The sequence below is a fragment of the Pezoporus flaviventris genome, unplaced genomic scaffold (assembly GCF_033815535.1).
Source record: "Pezoporus flaviventris isolate CSIRO_AGI_PZ_B2104156 unplaced genomic scaffold, CSIRO_AGI_Pfla_v1 ptg000066l, whole genome shotgun sequence".
Classification (NCBI taxonomy): Eukaryota; Metazoa; Chordata; class Aves; order Psittaciformes; family Psittacidae; genus Pezoporus; species Pezoporus flaviventris.
In genome coordinates this window covers 4,187,320-4,209,325 of record NW_026892614.1, presented here as the reverse complement: position 1 = coordinate 4,209,325, position 22,006 = coordinate 4,187,320, and the positions used below count along the sequence as shown (strand labels likewise).

The window sequence follows — 22,006 nt, the reverse complement described above, 5'->3', positions numbered from 1 at the left end:
GAGAATGTCCTAGTCCTTGATCGTTATCATTAATTATGTATTTTTTAATTCCCTCCCAAGTTGTCAGAAGTGTGCGAATCTCATACTCTTAATTCATTTATCATCATTAAAATGTCAAAGTTCTGTTGTTCTTGGGGTTTTCTGGGTGGTTTTGGTGTGGGGTGTTTTTGTTTGCTTGTTTTTAAGAGCAGCTAGTATTGCAGTCAATTCTAGCTGTTCTTCTGTTTTAGCTGCTTAGGGAAAAATATGAGATGAATTTGATAATAAATCTGTGTTACCCTGCTTCTGCATGAATTTGTTTTTCTATTTCTCCCAAACTAGGGGTGAAATAATTAAATATCTCCAGTGATTTTCTTGAAGTTTTAGGTAGCCATGGTACTGGAAGTGATTTCTAATTGCTTTTTTGTTTGGGGTTTTTTCCCCCCTCTTCGGGTGATTTACTGATTTTCAGTTTAACATTTTTGCATAAAAAGTAATGTTTAATCAATTTCTAAGTCTGTAGATCTTAGGCTTTTGAAAAGAGATGTAAAAAGGAAAGATTAAAAAGTTTTCTTAAAAAAAAACACTTAGAGATTAGTTTCAGCAAAATATCCATTTACATACTTAGCATTTCTTGTTTGAGTAAACCCCATTATGTTCAGCAGTGATCTTGGGCATGTGCTTGCACGGTGTGCTGCCCTTACGTGAGTAGTTAGTTGGCTTTAGTATGTTCTGGAAAAGCATGATGCCATCTGTGTTATAGAAGGACAAAAGCTAACCAGCTCAGATTCTGGTCTTTCTACAGCATTTCCTTTCCTGTCTTTTATTAAAAGCAGGGAACAAATATGAAAGTGCTGGTGACCAGAAATTAAGGTGTTAAGATTAATTTGTGAAACATTTAAATACACCTACATGAATGCTGTATGCATGTTTATTTTGCTTATATTTACAGAATGCTCGAATTCTAGTACTGATCACGTACTAAACAGTATATTATGACTTAAGGGAGGGAGAAAAAGATGCATTCTTGCCAGCAGACCACATCATTCTGCTTTTTTTTCTTCCACAAATACATTTTTACTGGGAACTTGCATACTGACAAGCAAAGGGCTGTTTTAAATAACTATTTGTAACACGAAATGTGCAAGAAAATTTGATTAGGTAATTTGCATGAAGTGTTTATGACCTTTGTAAAAACTTATTTCCAGTTGTGCGAATACATGAGCAGGAAAGGTTCATGCTCTGTTTCTAAAGGTTAGCTCATTGCATCAGGAAATCATCAAAACAAGGCCAGCTCATTTAGTGGACTGTTCATGCAGTATCTATCATAAATGAGTCTCATGATTACTGTGAGAAAATTCAGACATTTTTTTTTCTGTGTATAATTTACATGCTTAACTTATATGATAATATGGTATGGCATAAATACATTTGACATGTTTGGATTGGCCGCATTAATAACGACAAGTAAAAATTTTAGTTATGAAGACTATTTAAATAAATGCCAATAAAATATTTCAATTCACAAAAATGTTTGAAAAATATTTAGAATATTTAATATTTTTATATCTGTGAAGCTGAGATTTGAGGCCTTTTCTGAACTAAGAACTGTGACACTAGATATAAGTTGGTGTATTTTGACATATTTGATTTTACTGCCTTGTCTATATTATCTGCAAGCATGTCTTGCATTAATTAAATTGGAGCATGAGCTTTTTTCCTTGAAGGACTTTGTCGTGTCAGCTAGATTTTTTCTTCAGTAGATTTGTCAGAATATGTTGGCCAACACATTCTACAATGAATTCTATCTAGTCTAGACAAAAGATGGTAAGTAACTTTAACAGATTGCTATAAATAGACAGTGAAAGACTTCCTATGCTGCAAAATGATCTGTTTGATTTTGAAATTACAGCACTCAGAGAGGAACAGCATATGTATTTGAATCCCTCAAATGGGTATTGTTCCTGGTTTGGTTTGTGTCATTGGCTGAAACTGAGTATATTTTCTTTGCTTTTCAGATTAATAAATGTAAGTGAAACCTTTTCAATTTCAGAATAACAGAAGGAAATGTTTAAAAAAGTTGGTTTTATTTTGTTTTGAACATCTTGCATGGTTTGAAGCTGCTTAATAGCTTAGTAATAAGCTTCAGAAAGCCAAGTTGGTCATTTAGTTGCTGGAATAAGGCTGTATTTCTCATCCTGCATCTTACTGTGTAAGAACTGTGTATACTTGTGTGTGTATTTTGTATTTTTGTGTATATTTTGGATTTTTTCCTTATCTGTACAGAAACATTTGTGTGTGTGTTACATCTCCAGCAGAGCTGGGAAAATGCAGAGCTTGGAGATGCATAACTAAAAAAATTGCTTCTTTTTTTTCATCTAAGGAAAATGTCTTGTAGCTTCTTCAGACTACATATAAGGAAGAAATTACTTACAGTGAGTGTGGTGAGACTGGAACATGTTTCCCAGAGAGGTGGTAGATGCCCCATCCCTAGCAACATTCAAGGTCAGGCTGGATGGGACTCTGGGCAACCTGATCTACTTGGAGATGTCCCTGCTTATTGCAGGAGGATTGGACTAGATGGCCTTTAAAGGTCCCTTACAACTCAAACTATTCTGTCATTCATCATCCAATTTTCACAGCTGTTTTAATAACTGCTGTTGTTTACGTGCATAATACAACTGGACAGATGCTAGACTGTTGTGTTTGAATCTTAATCAACTAGAGCTCATATTTTTAACTTCTTTCAAGTCTAAGCATGTCCCAGATACTGCTTTTGGTCTCAAATAAATATATTCAGAGTATAGCTTCTGTCTGCGCAACTCTGTCAGATTTAGGAATGTTACTTACTATTGCTCACCAAGACAGGATTTTCTTTTATTCTCCCCAGCATTCTGTCACTCAGTTTTTCAGTATTAGTCACTTGTGCCTATGTCAGCTTCCCTTCTTGTTTAGTCATCTGTGCCATATTCCTGCCACTCCTCCTTTGTCAGCTCTTGCCTCCTGTTTATCTGGTGCACTCTTGCTGTCATCTTCCCTAATTTATCTTTCTCACATATTTCTGACACTATTTTTATTCTGTTCCTTCCTTGCTTTTGGTTGTTGCTTAAGGAGTTAGTCTTCTTCCAGGACCATTATGTCTTCGTCCTCTGAAAGGAAGGTGGCTGCAGCTTTGGTTTTGCTCCTTTTGCACATAAGGTTTAAAACCAGGATGCTGGTGACCTCCAGCACCTTCATCCCTTGGCATGTAATGGGAACAGTAGCTCTTTAAAGAGGCAGAATACTTCTGCTGGTGAAGTCAGGAACTGGAATAAGTCAGAAATCGAATATTTTTTTAATGGACATTGAGACTTGCTAGTATGTTCTTTCTTGGAAAACTGTTGAGATCGTCCAAAACTCTCACTGAAATTGTCATCTCCAGACTTTGACCCTAGCCACACTCAGCCCACCAAACAGTAATTGGGGCATGCCACTTGCATTCAGCGTGTTACACTTGTGAATGCCAAGTTTTGTAGTATGTAGACTGATGAAGAGTGGAGACTGTTGTAGGCAGAATTCCTGTGGTGGATGCTGACATTCAAAGTAGGGGAAAACCAGGTATGACACGCTTCCTGTAGAGTCCTATCTGGCATTGTGTAGGTTTTCCTCTGCTGTGACTCACCCTTCTTATACAAACAGCTGTTCTTCTAAACTGAAGGTTGTGAAGATAATTCTGTAGAAATTTTATCATTTCTACATGACATGGCTTAATAGTAAAGTCAGTGGCAGCCTTGCTGTAAATCACTGGTTTAAACATGTAATTTTTCCTGATTTTTTTTTTGGCTGTTCCTGCTACAGAAAAAAAAAAAATGTGATAATTGATTTTGACTAGTTAATATATTATGGGATGGGTTCACAAAGGACATTTTTATAATCTAAAAACTGTATGCAACTGTTACATTATTCTTGTTGTGGCATTGACTACTCTTAAAGTTTTGAACTTATGAAACCATTTAAATTGTTTCTTTACAAGAAGATAATTTTATGCCTTTACTGAGGATGTTAAGAGAGCTTTTAAGGCTTGTTGTTTTGTATAATTTTTATAGTTGTGTTTTAAATCTTTCCAAGAACCACTATTTTTGATACCTTACTTTCTCTTCCTGCAGAAGATACTCAATTAAGGTATTTTCAGAATAATTCTTATTAATGGATATTTGTTCTGGAGTTGCTATTGCAAGAAAAGATACAAGTTTCTTTTAGACTAGGGATCTCTGCTGCATCAGATAGATGCAGTATCTAAAGCTGTATTCTTCCATAAGATTTTGGTAGACCAAATAAACAGGAAGCATCACTGGCAGTCTATAGAAAAAACATAGTGGCGGAAGAGACATAGTAGTGAGCTCATGAATGTGACTAGGCAGTCAGAACAGACAAATCCCACCACCCTGGGGCAGTTGTGTAAAGATGCAGGATCTGTCAGGCCTAAAGGATTTTTCCAGTGGTCCAGAGTGCTGCAAACACTGAGTTTGCCCTGAACAGATCAAATAAGCCAAGAAGCAGAAAGAAAGAAATGGACGCCTTAATGTGTAGTCTTACCTAGATTTTGCTGAGTAAGAAGTACTATTATAAAACCGAGGTAACCAGCCTAAAGAAAGCCTTGACAAGTCGTGGTGGTTTTTTGTAGCTACGGGCAGCAGTGCCAGAAATGGAAAGATAGAAAGTAATGACTGTCTCCCTGAGGAGTAAATTTGTATCACAGAGGATAAGTTAACCTGTAGCACTGTCTGTTCCAAAAATGCTCCTTCTCAGAGGAGAGGCGAGGCTGAGGGTGGAGCAAGCAGGGCAGAGCATTTAAAAGCCTATTGTGGTAGTTTCCAAGGGAATACCTAGTAGGGAGTAGGACGTATTTCTTCTCACAGCCAATCTGAATGGAACAAGTTAGAAAATATTCTCCATTGGCACTGGTTTTCTATCTGTCACCCTTTTCTTAGTCATTTGCTTTGTTTCCTTTCAAGCTTAACAGATTGCAAGTCCTCAGACAGCATGTGCCTTTGCATATGGTCCTGAAACCATCTATTTTTAAAACATGGTATCTAGCCACTCTCAAACCAAATTCACAGTTTTACTAACTGTGCAGAGAGCAATTTTTTGAATGTGCTTTTCTGTTATTCAGGATAGTATCAAAAGAGCACATGATGCGTTCAGAACCTTGGCATAGACAGTAAAATTCCTCAGGCTGAGCAGCTAAAATGGGAAATTCAATGTTTAATACCTAGGGAAATCCTTATCGTTGATACTAAAGAGTTGAAGTCTGGTCTTTTGAATCCAAAAACCTGATTTATTGCTGTTGAGATTGGGCCTTAGGAAACAAATGCAGTACTGTGATGTGGTGTGGAAGTCTGTACTTGTGCTGTTTCAGGAGTAAGTCCAAACCACAGACCTGAAAAAGACAATGCTGCTACAGTCGGATCTGGCTGAAGTAGTTTTCAGCATAACACAGAATAAGTGATATGTTTGGCACAATGGAGTAAGTGTCAGTAGTGCGCCTGGATACCATTCTAGGTGAAAGTAGGAGCCTTATCTTATGTGATTTACCCTTCCTTAGTCATTGTAAGCAGAGTCCTTTAAATAATACAGTATCTTCTTTCTTCATGACATTTCCTTTTCTTCTTTAGTTTATTCCTTCTCCTAAAAAAATTGAGAACCTCCGAGGAAAACTAGCTTCCAAACTTAAATATTCTCTCAAAATGAAAAGAAAAATCAAAATACAACCCAAAAACCAGCTTAAGCAACAACATGAAAAATTATTATTTTTTTTTTTTTTTAACTCATACAAGAGGATACAATATGGATACCACTTAGTATCATCACAGAGCATTAAGCTCTTAGAAACTTGCTAAATATCATCCCCCTGATGCATGTTAATGTGGAAGAAAATTTATTTAATTTTGGGCATCCAGGATAGATCTGCAGTTTGGATGTATAAGTAGAACTGAACAAATAATTTAATACTCAGTACCTCTGTACTATTATTAGAAGTAGAAAAAGGGGGAAAAAGCATTGAAACATTTTCCCAGCAGAACCTGATTTGAGTTGATTTTTTCCAATTAGTCTAAAATTACTTTGAATTGTGATCTTTGTTCCTGCCATAGGCCTCTGAAAGTTACGTATCTGCATGCATACAAGTTAAATAATAGACTGCATTATGCAGGATCAAAGAATCATGTTTATAGCTCTCTGTATCTCCCTACTTTTTGGTTTTGATCCATACAAGTTAATGTAAGCTTGCTTTTCTGTGTTTCTGTTATATTTAAACCCATACCAAGCCTTCCTTGAGTCTTTTCTTTTCTCACTGAAAATTCTTCAGTAAGCATAAATCTCTACTCAGCTTTTTCTGTGGAACATACGAGGCCTCCATTGCAAGGGAACGTTTCTCTTGTGCTCACTTGCTTTGACCTTTTTTTCTGTAAAGTGTATAATGTAGGGGACAGTGAGCCACAATTTCAGTTTTATCTGCAGAACTAGATTCACATCTACCTCAAAAGACAATCGTCATATGCTTACGTGTATTCTATTGCTGACTAGATTTCAGGTTATAGTGTGCTGATGTCCACATCAAATGACCTCCCTTAATTTCATTTTCTTAATACAGACAATTTTTGCATATTTCTGAGCCTTGAAGTTATGGAGTGAGGCAGGATATTTTCCAAGAAAAGCCATAGAAACCTCAAATTTAAAAGGAAGTTCAAAAAGTTCTTGATGTGTATTCAGAAGATGTAAAAAGTGTAGCAGGAATGAAGAAGAAACAGATAATGGACTCTGCTTTGGACATGAACATTTTTCTAATAGTTGATTAAGCATTTCCCTGTGCAGTATTAAAAAGTGTACTTGGGGAGAGGGAGAGTCATTTTGATTGATATTCTTTCTGTGTGTGACGAAAAGAAACAGAAAGAATGAAAAAGAAAGGTGCAGCCTTTTACAGAACATGTTTATGGTTGTTAATAAAAGCAGCACGTGTAGACCTTCCATGTGTTTCTTTTTGCTCCCTGTCCTTCAAAAATAACAAAATTTACTGCAGAGGAGAGCTGGCCTAAGGGTGACAGTCATGGAGAATGGAAATGCAAGTTGGATGTTCTTCTAGCTAGTGATACTTAGAAAACCAAGACCCAGAAATAAGGCAGCCTCATTTTACCTGAATATTGCTAGAGAAAACAAGATGGACAAATAGGGTGTGAAATCTGAATTTATTTTCTTTGAACGTTGCAGATGCATTTGTTTTGAAAAAAACCAAAAAAACCACTCATTCTTTTGTTTTCAGTATCCTTTCCAATATCTTCAGTGAAAAAAGATAATGTGTAGTACTTATAATGCAACTTATTCTTGACTTTAGTTGATTGGCTTTTATAATGCCATCTACAGAAATATGATTAATTGTCTTTAGAGGAAATAAAGAAGAGTTGTAGACAATGGAGTGATTTCTAAAAAGACAGTTCTTTTTAGAGAGACAGTTCACTTTAGTAATAGGACTACTGATTCATATATCCTTACATCTGTTGCTAGCATATCAGCTAGTCTAATACTGAAAGTGATTAGATCTGTGCAAACACTTAAATGCTTCTCAGCTTGTTCTTTGCCTTGAGTTAAAAACTGTACCAGGATGTGAGGTACAGCTTAATTACTTTTCACTTTGAAATCTGTGAGAAAAATCTATAGAGAAAGTCTCCCTTCGAGCATATCTTTTCCACCATGCAGCTAAAACAGTCATTCCAGAGTTGTCTGCAGCCCCATTACAAATTCAAGGGAATCAAAGGAGATTTGAGACTGGAAGATACCAGAAAATTGACAACCTGTGTAGAGGATTCATTGGGAAGAAGCAGCTCAGTTGGGCACCTAACCAATATGTATAAGCTAGGAACCTAGTTTCCTTCATAAATTCAGTGGGGAGAGTAAGAGGCTTTCTCAGGGAGTCCCTGAGGCTGATGCTTGTTCACAGTGGTCTTTTTAGGGACCCTTCCTGCCATTGCTAATTGTGTAAAAAGGACTCAGTAGGACTAACTTCCAAGCTTGTCTGCCTGATTTTTTTTTTTATTTTTTTTTTATTCCTTGAAATCCTAGGTACTACAGAAGTGGCACAATAGCCATCACAATTTCTAAGATGACCTAGCGTAAGTAATTGCCCAGAAGCTGTTCTTTACAAGGCAGGTATCAGAAAGAGTTAAGAGTTACTGCTTAAAGACAGTGCCATGGAGGTGAAATATGTTTAGGGTGATGAACGGGATGGAATACGAGGATTCCTTTGGGTGGATGTTATCAAGTGCTATCTGTTTGCTACAGATTACTATTTAAGTGGGGTTAAAAAAAGCTGTGGAAAATATAGTGAAGATGAGATGATGTTAGCCTTCCTCTGTACACTAGTGGAATATTTCGTAAGTCTTGCAAGACAAAAATTTATTCCATTCTTCCCTTCTAAGTTTTAAATGAATTAAGCCAGCTACTGAGTAATTCTTAGATTGTATTTAATGTACCTTCAGATGTGATAGATTTCAGATACGGTAAATTCCAGAGAGAGTCAGTTGCTTGCAAACTGAGATTAAGTGAGATATTTAAGAATGTTAAATTGCATTTAGGTATGTGCAATGTAATTGCTGCTATACTAAGTCCAGCATTCATTTTTATATCAGCCTAGCATAGTCTAAATGATCAACTGTTTAAGAGGTTTTTAACATCTTTGCATACATTTTGCTTTTGGAATGTGTCTATAGAAGAAATTTGTGACAACGCTTCACAGCTTCAGATGAAGGAAAAATGAACTGTCCATTGTGTGTATGTACATATATTTAATTCTAAAACTCTCAGAATTAATGTTTTTTCCAAATGCATTCAATTATCCAAAACACTGAAATGATATATGTGAAAGGCTGCATGGAGACCTCATAGCAGCCTTCCAGTATCTGAAGGGGGCCTACAAAGATGCTGGAGAGGGGCTCTTCACTGAGGACTGTAGTTATAGGACAAGGGGTAATGGGTTAAAACTTAAACAGCAGAAGTTTAGATTGGATATAAGGAGGAAATTCTTTACTGTAAGGGTGGTGAGGCACTGGAATGGATTGCCCAAGGAAGCTGTGAATGCTGCATCCCTGGTGGATCTCAAGGCCAGGTTGGATGAGTCCTTGGGTGATATGGTTTAGTGGGAGGTGTCGCTGCCCATGGCAGGGGGGTTGGAACTAGGTGATCTTAAGGTCCTTTCCAGCCCTTACTATTCTATGATTCTATGATCTCATTCAAGCAGTTTGAAGTATATAAAAATGAAAAAAATAAAGGAATAAAGATCAGTGTCTTCTTATTTTAGCAGTCAAATTCAGCAACAGGTACTCTGTATTTACAATGATGAAATGTTACAACTTGAGTGCAGAGGCTACCAGACAAGACTAGAGGAAGTAAATTTTAAAAATACCATTCTAATTAAACTAGTCCTTGCTACAGATCACTGATGGTGTTTTGGCCTTCCTCTTGACTTTTTAACACCAAGAGATATTTCTAATGGCTGCAGCTAAGAGCTTTAAGCCCAGCTCTGTTTGTGATCAGCTAACACCTGTTGCGGTGAAAAGCTATTTTAGTTGTGCAGTCCCATGATTAGTTTTATGACCAAAATAAACCCTTGTCATACAGTTGAGTAAATAGCTTTAGACTTTGGAAAACATATGCTGAGTGTGTGGTCTAAAACTACTGAAATATATATGGAGTATTAAAGCAGTACTGGAAAATGGCACTGTGAATATGCTGATGTCTCTGCCAGTTCAGGAAAGTAAATCTTCTCTGTCACTTTAATACTTTCATGATTTCTGCTTGCCTCTCTGGTTTACCTAACTAACAGTCAGACACAATTCATTTAAAAAGAAGGTAGCATTTAAATCATGGTAACTTGGAAATACCTTGGAAAAATAATCACAAATGATCATGATTGACTATGGAATGTGCTATCTTGATATAACAACTAATAAAAATGGGTGAAAGGCCTAATAAAAGAAAATACGGAACTTCTGCTAATGCATGTCATACAGGATCAAGCATTATATAGTTTTTTTGTTTTCCTGTTATAGTGCGAAGGTCTTGGCTTAATACTCTAAAGGTGCCATGTAGAATTTATATTAGATACTGTTAGGCAGGAAAACATGTAAGACCCAACCAAGTAATAACACTTTTTCCCCAAGCAACACTGAGAAAGAAGCAATAACACAGGACTTGGAATCATTCCTGAAATATAATTCATTTGGAATGTATAATACAAGTTGTGATGTTTGCAAAGAAAATGTAAATTACCATTGTCTTAATAGTTTTGCCCTAAGACTGTTTGATCAAACAGTAGTCTGTAACTCCAAAGGCTTTGCATATTGTTGGGTTAAAAAAAAAAAGGAAGTTAGAGTTGTCAAAGCCATGTGGAAAAAAACGTGGTCAGTTGCTAGCTAAAATTGTTGTCTTCTTATAGGGAACAAAAAACCCCAGAAATTTTGAAAATGATTGCTTTTGTGTTCATGTATATATACTTCTAAATTGCAGGATAAGTTGGCAATATTTTGACTTTCCAGTTCAGATCACCCTTACAGTGATTTTAAGTTTAGGATAGATTTTGGTGTTTAGTGAAAGTGTGAAATTAAACAGATGGGTCAAGCCTTATACAGCACAGGTTTTGATAACTGTTAAAACCTATCAAAAGGGCCGTTGATGTTGGTTTGATGTCTGAGTAATTCTTTTGATCTTGAGAAGGAGAGCTGTACATGGAGTAGAATAAACACTAATGCATGTATTCCCTCTGCTTAGATCTTAAAGATCTGCTAACCACTAAATATATCCACCGTCATAAAATGTATGGAAGCCTTGCATTCTCAAAGTATGAAAATACTATATTCTGTGTTTGTGTCCCTTATCTTGTTAATGCTGCTCTCTAAGGAAATAATCATGCCATTTATCAAGTTGTAACAAGAAGCATCTAAAGTGAAATCCTAATCTAAATTTTTTCTTGTTGGGCCTTAGAAAATATGAAGCTCTCATAGCTAGTAAAATGTGACTGCAGAATATAGAGCCTTACATCTTGTAATTACTTGTGCTTAAAGCATTCCTACCTAATGTTTCTAGAGATTAAGTTTATTTATCTGAAGTTTTGCTTTCTTGAACAGATGCTAACTACTAACAGAGTAGTAGGTCTTAGTCATCTATTGACAAAATATTGAAACATGCGATCAAATATCAGATATTTCTTACTGATAATATTGAGGAAGGCGAGGAATTTATAGGTGCTCAAATTATTACCCCAGTTAATGATGTAAATTGCAAAATTATTATTTGGGATTGTTGTCTGCAGTGCCACTGGTTATAGATGACAGAAGCTGTGATGAGAAGATGGTTTAAAATAGTTTGTTTCAGCATCTTAGAATCACAGAATCATAGTATAGTTAGGGTTGGAAAGGACCTTCAGATCATCTACTTCCAACCCCCCTGCCATTGGCAGCGACATCGTGTCACCCAAGGCTCTGTCCAACCTGGCCTTGAACACTGCCAGGGATGGAGCATTCACAACTTCCTTGGGCAACCCATTCCAGTGCCTCACCACCCTCACGTAAAGATCTTCTTCCTTATATCCAGTCTAAACTTCTGCTGTTTAAGTTTGAACCCATTACCCCTTGTCCTATCACTACAGTCCTTAGTGAAGAGTCCCTCTCCAGCATCTTTGTAGGGCCCCCTTCAGATACTGGAAGGCTCCTATGAGGTCTCCATGCAGCCTCTTCTCTTCTCCAGGCTGAACAGCCCCAACTTTCTCAGCCTGTCTTCATACTGGTGGTGCTCCAGTATGAAGCAGTTCTATGTCCCTTTTATGCTGAGGACCCCAGAACTGCACACAATACTCCAGGTGAGGTCTCACAAGAGCAGAGTAGAGGGGCAGGATCACCTCCTTCAACCTGCTGGTCACGCTCCTTTTGATGCAGCCCAGGATACAGTTGGCTTTCTGGGCTGCAAGTGCACACTGAAGCCATCTCATGTTCATTTGCTCATCGACCAACACCCCCAAGTCCTTCTCCCGAGGGCTGCTCTGAATCTCTTCTTTACCCAACCTGTAGCTGTGCCTGGGATTGCTCCGACCCAGGTGTAGGACCTTGCACTTGTCATGGTTAAACTTCATGCGGTTGGCATCAGCCCACCTCACAAGCGTGTTGAGGTCCCTCTGGATGGCATTCCTTCCCTCCAGGGTATCAACCGAACCGCACAGCTTGGTGTCATCAGCAAACTTGCTGAGGGCACACTCAATCCCACTGTCCATGTCAGTGACAAAAATTTTATTGTTATATTTGTTTGTTTCCAAGTTAATCACTGTTGTTTGTTCAGAACTATCATATAGTCATGTTTTATACAAATCAAGGATTGTACTGAAGGATCCATTAGTATAACTTCTCATATACAAGCTTTGAAGTCAGTAGGCTTGAATTAGGTGTATTGTGTTTTGTTGAGAGCTTTACCGATTCACTGAGGCTGAATCACTCATTAATGCCACCTGAGAGTTCAGCTGGGTTTGGTAGAAGTCATGTCTGTGTTTGACCTGTGTGTCTTAACAGTGTGCACCTATCTCAAAATTTAGGTATTATTTGCCATTTTCTTCATACATAGTAATGGGGATATTATAAAGGTATTGTACAGTAATGGACTACTTTGTTATTAAGACTTTGAGGATCATGTTGTTTCATTCCAATGTCATGTAAGGATAATATATTGAATGAAATACTCTGTTTTGTGTAATACTTTGGTAATCTCCTTTTTACACTTTGATATGATGGGAGAGGATTAAATAAAGGGTTCTTGTTTTTAGGAAAAAATGTGGAGCGGAATTGGAGAAATCTGTCTCCTATGTGAATCTGTTTCCCATGTGAAAACATTCCATTCAAGACAGAAGATGTTGCATAACCTTTCTTTCCTTTCTTCTCACCCCATCTAATTTTCCTGGTTATTTTATTGTTCTTTCCCTGAAGTAAGAGCAAGGATGACTTGTGAAGATTCTCAATAGTGGTTTTGTTTTGGAATTATTGTTTTAATTTTCTTAGCTCCGTTTTGTACAGTACAATAAACTTCCAGATATGTTGACAAAGTTGCATAACCTTGATTTAGTTTTTCTTTTTTTCCAGATATTTCATTATAACCTATATTCTTATTAATAAAGTCTAAATTTAGCTTCATTTAGGTGAAAACATAAAGCTTTGGGACGTACAAGAAAATGCTGATTTTCTGGAATATGTGGAGATTTGGGGTAGAAGAGTAAAGCTTGCTTCATAGTTATGGGTACATGTTCTGAAATTATTTTTTACAGCCCTTGAGTGCAAACATTTGCACCCGTGTGTGTCTTTTTGTATCTGTGGTGCTTTAAATATCACAATTGGGCAATGAGAAGGTGAGCACAGGACTGAGCTCAGTATAAAATTGCAGGTGTTTCTTAACTGAAAAATAGGACTGCTTTTTATTGTTCTACGCAGTTGCAGCACTTTTTTCTCCTGTAACTGTACAGCAGGTATACCTCACATTTTGCTTTATGAATACCTTTTAAAAGCAGGATTGTTATTCCAGATGCGACTGTCACTGCTTCTGCAGAGGAATGAAACATAATTCTCTGCCTTCTTCCACCCTGTTTCTCTTCATTTCTCCTCCCTCCCTGTATGACTTAATACACACCTCATAGAGCATGAGTGCTTAAATCACTGTCAATACAATGGTGAAGGAGGTGCACATGGAAGTAAAGGACAGGCTTTCCAGTTCTCTTACAGAGCTTGATGGTGTGCACACAGAGGCTTTGTGCTGTGCCCAAATCATGCCAGTTGCTAAGGAGGACCGAAGTGATGGGACAAGTAATCTGCTGCTGGAAAAGGGCTGTAATTGGACCAGAAAATATATTTAGGAGAATTATTATTCAAGACCTTTACTTTTCATTGTTCTTTTAAGAGATGATGTTGTGATTTGAAAAATAAATACTAGTGTCTGTCACCATGTGGTAGAGAAAAAAGGTCCCTTTAATTAAAAATCATATGACGGAATACCAGTAGTGTAGAAAATGGGGGAAAGAATAACCTTTCTTACAAAAGGGAGCTTTTAAAGTAAAGTAAACGCTGTTAAAGTGTTTGCCCTAACACTCCCTTAAGGTTTTTTAGCAGCCACCTGGGATAGCCATTAAAGGATAAATTCAGGAACCAGAGTCCTCTTGTAAGGAATGACTCGCTTGTGCCTTGCAGTTTGTCTTCAGACCAAACAAAAGTAAGTAGTAGACTGATCTTCCCATGATGAGACAGGAGAGAGATGAGCTCAGAACTAGGATTTGGACCAATTAACAGATTTGCTGATCATAATTAATTTGTAAAAGGACACTTGAAAGCATAGAGAATGTTGCAGTGGCATTCCACTGATACTTCCAGGTCCTCAACACATAGAGGACTGTATGGAAGCCTTTGTGTACTTCTTCATATAATACTGACTTGAAGCCATGAAAGAATCAGTGCAGAGATTGTTGGTCACAAGAGGGAGGATCAAGTGATGTTGAAGCATTTGGTGGGTGTACATCCGTTCATACTGCTTGCATTCATTCTTTCATTTGCTGTTGCCTGTCTTCCCGTTGTAGTTTTCCTTGGAGAAAGTTTAGTTTTGCTTGTCTCTGCCTCCTTTCCTGCGAAAACACTAGGGGGAAAAAAAGTAGATTACAGTATGACAGAAATGTCAGAAATTTTACACAAACCACCAGCAAAGTATACTTTCTTAATGCTTGGGGAAATCTTTCACAGAATAAAGCAAAAGGGGCTTTTTTTCCAGTCTTCAAGTATCTATAGGCAAATTTATCAGAGCAGCTGTATTGTGTTTGTAGTGTCTATAAAACTAGTAAGGATGTTTGCCTGCTGTCTCCCTTTTCAAAGTGAATATCTTAACAGAAAAATGGTATACAGTGTCTGAAACAATACTGGAAAGAATCCAGGTGGTCTGTACATTATTAAGGGATATCAAAGTTGTATTTGCTACATATATCCTATTGGCCTTTCTTAAAAATCAGTGGTCGGAGACTGTCACCAAGTTCCTGGCATCAGGGCAGGGTGTTCCAAGTGATAATTTGCTGTGTCTTTAGAAAAGCTTTTTACCTAGATTATTCCGTATCCTCTGCCCATTTACTGCACATCAAAAATTCTTCATGTTATTCTCAAGCCATGGCATATTCTAAATTAATATTCTTTGGTTTCTTAACAATTTCAGCCTATTTAATAGGGGGATGGTGTTAATGCAGGCATCAAATCACTTTGCATGTGAGGAGAAGCTGAGAGAGAGCTGGTTTTGTTCAGCCTTAAGTAGGATTCCTGCTGCTGTCTACAGCTGTCCAGTGTACAGGTGTGGAGAAGGCTGAGCCAGACTGCTCAATATCAGATTCTTTATTTGCCTTTTATTTGGAGTAGCCATATCAATTTGTGCATTTTGGTGTATGAACCATATGGGTACATGTACACACAGTGCTGCAGTAGCTGAGCGTGAGAAAATAGTTTTGATGGCTGCCTTTTATATTGAAAAGAGATTAATCCATATTCACAGCCCTCAGAAAAGGGCTGCAACCACATATTTGGCTTTCAGAATAGGAAACAGCATTCATGCTTGAGAACACTATTGCAAACTTTACTGTCTTTGGTGTCTTTTAAATGAAATAATGAAAAAATGTTACTTTTCTCTGCAGTGCTTGCTCTCTCAGCCAAAGTTCTGGGCCATTCAGACGTCAGCCTTGTTCCTTCGGACCAAGCTTGAAAAAGGAAGTACTCGCAGGATGGAACGGGCAATGAAGCAGACTCAGGTAAGACTTCTGAGCTGCCTTCTTAAAAACAGAGGCTCTTTATATAGCAAATAAAAATAGGCAGGAGTTAGGAGCTTCTGCATTTCTTCTGTGCTAACTGTACATTGAGATAATTTTCTAATTATGTATCTAAACCACAAATGCTTTTATGTCTGCTAGTCTCAAGATAAACTCATAAACATACAGTAATACGTACAAGTAATAATTGGTCACTTTCTTTCAAAAATAACAAGTTTTAGAAGATTGAAATTAAAGTTTGTTTTCTTACCTCTAGTTTGTGACTTCTGATACCAGTTTTTATGTAGAAGTTCAATGAATGTAACGCTGCTACTTCTGTCATATTTTTAATAGTTTTTATGCAAGTAAATTATCTGTAGAAAACAGTCAAATTTGTAGTCATTGGTATTGTGAGAACAAGAAAACATATTTGTGAATAAAGCAGTACTTTTGATTTATCATTTTGATGTGATACTTAGTGATTAGTATTTTTATTGCAAGTTTGAGGCAGTGATTAAATAATTTTGCTCTGAAAAAAAGAGAAGATCGGTTTCCAAGTATGAAAAAATAAAAATAAAAATTGGGATTTATTTAAGAAATAGATTTTTCAAAGGAAAGGTCTGTAGGTTTTTTATTTTAAAATCCCTTCATATTACAAACTTTTGTTAGCTGATTGTTATCTTTATGCTGTTAAGTGGTTTTGTCTCACATAAACAGCAGGCATTTCTGTATGTCTGTCAGACAACAGTTCTGCTGACTATAAGAGCCAGGAATGTATAAAATTAAGATTATGGTGCTGTAAATTAAATTCCAGAATGCTGATGTTTCATTTAAAAGCACTGTTGATTCATGGATCTCAGAAGGAGTGCAGCTGGGATGTGCTGCTGCAGTTTTGTTTTTCTGAGGAGGTCACAGAGTTGCTATAGTGGAATTTCTTGGGGTCATTGGGAGAGTGTCAAAAGATCCAGGATTCCCAGTCTGGGAGATTTAGTATCTGTTGGCATTTGGGAAGCAATCTCAGGATCCTTGGTGCCCTAAGCTGTAAAACAGTTGGAGTATCTCAGACATTTTTGTCAACTAGATTAAACCTCACTACTGGAAATTGTTGTACTCTACAGTTTGACCATCTCATAATAGAAATTGTTGCAAGTACATTTATGTGACTTCATTGCGTTCCGCAGCTGCAGTAATGTAAAGGATTTGATTAACACACACTGTGACATTTCAGGAAAGTGACCTCACAGTAGAGACAGAATCTGTGGTTTTAAAGATTATCTTTAATCCTAAAATGCTTGTTTTCTTAAAGTTTCTTAGACATGTGAATGTAATAACATATATGAGTTGATTTGATATGGTATCAAGCTCAGTTCCCCAAAACAGTTAAAAGTTGTTTTAGGATTGATATGTTCTAAATTAATCAAACAACTTGAATAACTTTCCATTTAAAGTTTTCACTCCTGAGTTCCATCAGATCAGAATTTTTCAATATGCTGGTTTCTTACAGTTCTGAGAAGGAATCAGAAAACATATAATGAATGATGTCATTTTTCATTCATAACACCAAGGGTTTTGATATATTGTCTTCATGAAGATGCCAAAGAGCTAGCAAGTTCTGCAGCTATTTATCACTAGAAGTGGATTTCAAACTCATAAAATTTTTGTACAAATTGGGTTGTGGGGGGGGGGTGGTGGTGGTGGTGTTGGTTTGGTTTGGTTGTTTTATAGTTTCACGTTTACTAGTTGCTGATACTTGCTGCAGAAAGTTTAGATATTGAAGATTAAGGAAGGAGGTAGGTGTAAATACGATTAGATTTCCCCATTGTTTATACTATCAAATTTTTAAAGTAATTGTAAAAATTCTTGTATCACAGTATCACACAGTAAAATCCTCTAAGTTACTTACTGTAGGGTTGTCTGAAGAGTGCAAGAGCCCTTATGTGCTCTGACTTAGTGATGCTGGACTGTCCTGTCCTCTTCTACTGTAACTCTCCTTCCTTTCCCCATTTCCACCCTTGCATGCTTCTACACTGGGTCTGCAGCTGCTAAGCATCTAAAAGTACGAGTATCACTGGGCAGGTATATGCTGATATTCAGCCAAAATCAGGCCAGGCTGTGTTGTTTGTTGAAGAAAGTGGGTTTTGGCTACATGTTTTTTGTTAAATTTATTTTAATTGCTTGAAAAATAATTGCAGCTATTTTTGAAACGAGGATATATTGGTTGAATTAGCTGCCATGCTCCACATATTAAGTATATGTTTACATTAAATAGTTATTATAAAATTATTTTGTAAGTGGGGTTTTTTTTGAACTGGAAGGTTTCAAAGAGAAATGATCATTTTCAAAACCTTTTTCTGATTACTTAAAAAATGCGAACTCCAGATAATGCAGTCTTTGGAACATGTTTTAAATTGATGATTCTAGGTACTCTGGAACATTGTAGTTAACTCGAAGTGAGTAGGAGAGATTTTTATTCTTAACTTTTTCTGGATGCTACTGGTCGTCCATCCAGTTTTTGCCTAAATGAGGTTTGGAGCCACAAAAATATGTTGAAAGATTTCTAAAGCCAGTACCGTTTTCAATCAGTTTTCTAAGAAAAGGACAGCTAAAACTTTACATTCCACTAGAATATTTAATCATGACCAGTATAACATATATTGAAGTCTGGATTAAGGTACTGCCAACCAAAATGTATCGCTGGATACAGTATGATTTTTTTAAGGTTGGGTGTTTAGGTTTTTTCCATATGCGTGTAGGTGAAGGAGGGTGAGAAGTGTTAGGGTGGGAAGAAAGGAAAGAGGAGGAGGGAGAAAACAGAAAGAAAATGGAACAGTTTTTGGTAAATAGCTCTCCACATAATTAGAAACCTGCCACTTCTACATCAGTTTTGGGATCGTCACCTACCTTCTATTGTTAAGAAAGTAACTCAGAAACTATTAATAGTGGAAAATGGGTTGGAATAAGTTGTTAATCCATAAATTACTGCTGAAAGTACAGCCAGAGCTCAAGTGATAGGATGGGGAGAAAAAAGATATTTTGAGTGGTGTAGGAGCTATGTAAAAAAAGAGAAAATGGAGGGATTATTTAAAAAAATCCAATCAAAACCAAACTATTTTAAAGCACATAGAAGGGGATGCTATCTTTTAGTTTCTTGATATATGAAATATAATAAATTGTGGAAAAAAGTGTACTCATCAGTGGATTTTTAAGTAATTTTAAGAGTGAAGAAAAGGCATAAAAATCACATGCTTGTACTAAGGGTGGTGGTGTTTCAGTGAGAGCATCGTTTGCTGCTGGATTACGCCAGCAGCAAGAAGAGGTGAAGCTGCCATGTGCCTGGTGCCCAGTAGCCTGCTCAGGTTTATCCTACAGTGACTTGTAACAGCTACTTCCTGGAGCTTGCTCAGGGTGTTCACGCTGGCTACCTCTGTGCTTTCAGCTTTTATCAGCTTGTTATGTGCCCCTTTTCTGATTGTATTTTCTGCTGCTTGCTGCACCTGGTGATAGCATGACTGTAACCTAATCGCTTGGCTTTCCTAACATATAGTAGAACGTATGCAGTATTTCATACGGTTCTCTCTTGCTTGCTTTTCTTGGCAGCAAAGGAATTTGCCCATTGGGGAAGAGGAATGTGTCTTGAAAGGGTGTTTTTAATAAGACTTCAGGAGAGCTGGGAGCAGACTAGGAATATTATAGGCTAATCATTATGTCTAAGATTGAAAGGTCACATGAGATCTTGTTTTATATCCTTAGTCATACACAGATGTATGTGGTTGGGAATTCTGTATCAACTGCCCTGTAATTTTCACTTAAATAATACTTCAGAGTGTCATTTTTTTCCAGCAACTAATGTTTTTCTCTGTGTATCAAGAAGGGAAATAATATGTTTAAATTGTTCTTAACTATAGAAACATGCTAGCTGACATTCAGTTCTTTCAAATCTAAAAAGTTTACGTACAGCTATAGAGAGAAGTGACTGGTATAGATCTAACAGAAGTGGCATCTTGAGCTCTATGAGCCTGAATGCAGTATTGCTGTTTCGTTATTTTCACACTGATGGTCTTTAAATAGTTATGCAAGAAAGTTATGTCATAGATATAGAAGCATATCCTTTTTGTTTTCAAAACCGGATTGTCACTTCTTTGCCATCTTGCTCCCTCTGCTTTATTTGGTGGTTGTTCTACATTGGACGAATTCAACATTTAAGGGAAGAGTTCAAAAAGATGGGAGCAGTCTTCCTCACACTAAGGTGGTCTAGAGAGTTTTGAGATTAACGCATTTTTCTCCACTGCTTTTGCTTCTCAAGTCATTGATGTTTCTTGTCCGGCCTCTCAAGACTGGGGTTGGAGCAATATAGAGAGACTTTCAGTATGACCAAGGGAATTATAGCGCTTGTCTGTTCAGCTAAACTGTTAGGTCACTGTACTAGGAGTTCTTAAACTCGCTCTTGTACTCTAAGAGTACATTAAATAAGATTTTAGTAGTTGCTTTGAGTTGTGTATGGAATGGGAGAGGGGAGGAAGAGAGAGAATATTGCTAAATTAATTGCTAAAAATTTGTTTCACATGAAGTTGAAAGTTTTAACAAAGTTACCAGGATCTGTGAGATGCACTGTTGAACTGCGAGAGATTTAACTCCCTTTCTTCAGGAGGGTAATAAGTGCAAGACAGACCTCTTCTGTAGACATCCTGCATTGATATCCCCGTAGTTCTCAACTATTATGAATTGTATTTATAATTTGAACACATGTTCCAAAAGTGTTTAAAAAGAGGATAAGAGCCAGGTGTCTTATAAAACCTTTCCTTAATGAATTGTATTGCAAGATCACAAGGTCTCCAGAACCCTAGAAATAAACCTTATTACTTCAGAGAGCAATCACGAGAGAGTGACCTCCTAGTGATAGTTATTATTTCAGTTTCGAGACACATATTTCCAAATCGTATTTCATTTTGCTTAAGCAGATGACAGATTAGACAGAAGACGTTACATGACAGAAGAGATTCTAGGGATACATTGCACGCTTCAAAATAATTACCATGGTGGTGCTTGGCTCCCTCTGTTTTATTTCCACTGTGCAATTATTGCAATAAAACCCAAGTTAAACCAGAGATCCAGCCTGCCAAGAGTTTTTCAGGAATAAGTGGTTTTGTACCCCTGGCAAAATAAGAAAAAATTGAACAGTATAATTTTCCAGGTAATGATTTCTGCCTTGAAATTTTCTACTGCACTGTTGTATTTGCCAGTTTGGATCAACGCTATTAGCTGGTGTGGGGAAAAGAATGAAACCATTTTTATGTGCTAAAGTTTCTTCATATTTTGTCTGCTAGTATTGTAAAGTACAAACCTTTTTGCTTATTTGACAATTATGTTCAGTAACTGAGCTGTTCCATTCCTAGGGTCAATGCACTTCGTAAAAGCAGCCAAAAACAGTAAGCCTCCCATTTTTTCCGAATGTTTTCCATTGAACATTAGCTCTGAAGGCATTCACCTTTCTCCCTTTAAAGTCTCTTCTCTCAGTGTCCTGTCAATTAGTGATGGTATTAAGAGTCATAATGTCAGAGAGGAGACTCCTTAAGCAATATTGAACAGTAATGTTACACTTTTTTTATAGACTAAGTGTTGTCAGAGAGTTGCAAAGAAAAATATCAACAGATTGCAAGATGCAACATTCACATCTTTCTGCCTAAGCTTTGCCCTGGAAGGCATAAGCTGAGCTGCAATGAATTAAACAATTAAAATAATTTTCATATGTAATCAGACCAGATGCAAGGCATGGATGACACACTATTCCCACCTATTGCTAAATTGAATAAATGAAGCTTTACAGATGTTGCTAACTATGAGTAGATGAATCTCCACAGCTGCATGTTATAACTACTACTGCAGATCTGGAGATAGGTATCTCAAGGTAAGCTAACAGACCCTTTTCTGAAACCAGGACAACACAGAGTAAAGCAAAGCTCAGCTGGATATGTTTGACATTTGAGACTATAGAGTAAGAGTGAGACGACAATGCTATGCTGCAAACAAGTAAGCTATAAGCATACCGAAAAGGGAGCAAGATGCATGTATGGAAATAGAGATGTTCTTTCCCCAAATGCCAAATGATCTAGGCTTTATTTGGACTCATTTTAAATGTAATGCTGTCATGGTAAATTAATGGGTATTATAGGTATTCTTGCTTTTGCAACAGAAAATGAGTGT

At 37.0% G+C, this 22,006-nt stretch overlaps 1 protein-coding gene across 2 annotated transcripts in view; it reads left to right on the top strand.

The window, feature by feature from the left end:
• TTC27 (tetratricopeptide repeat domain 27) overlaps positions 1 to 22,006 on the top strand; it is a 117,750-nt gene that overhangs the window by 47,313 nt on the left and 48,431 nt on the right. For both annotated transcript variants that reach the window (XM_061471024.1, XM_061471025.1), the window contains one exon: positions 15,695 to 15,808. In XM_061471024.1, coding sequence (XP_061327008.1) covers positions 15,695 to 15,808 — 114 coding nt within the window. The remainder of the gene's footprint in view (positions 1 to 15,694; positions 15,809 to 22,006) is intronic.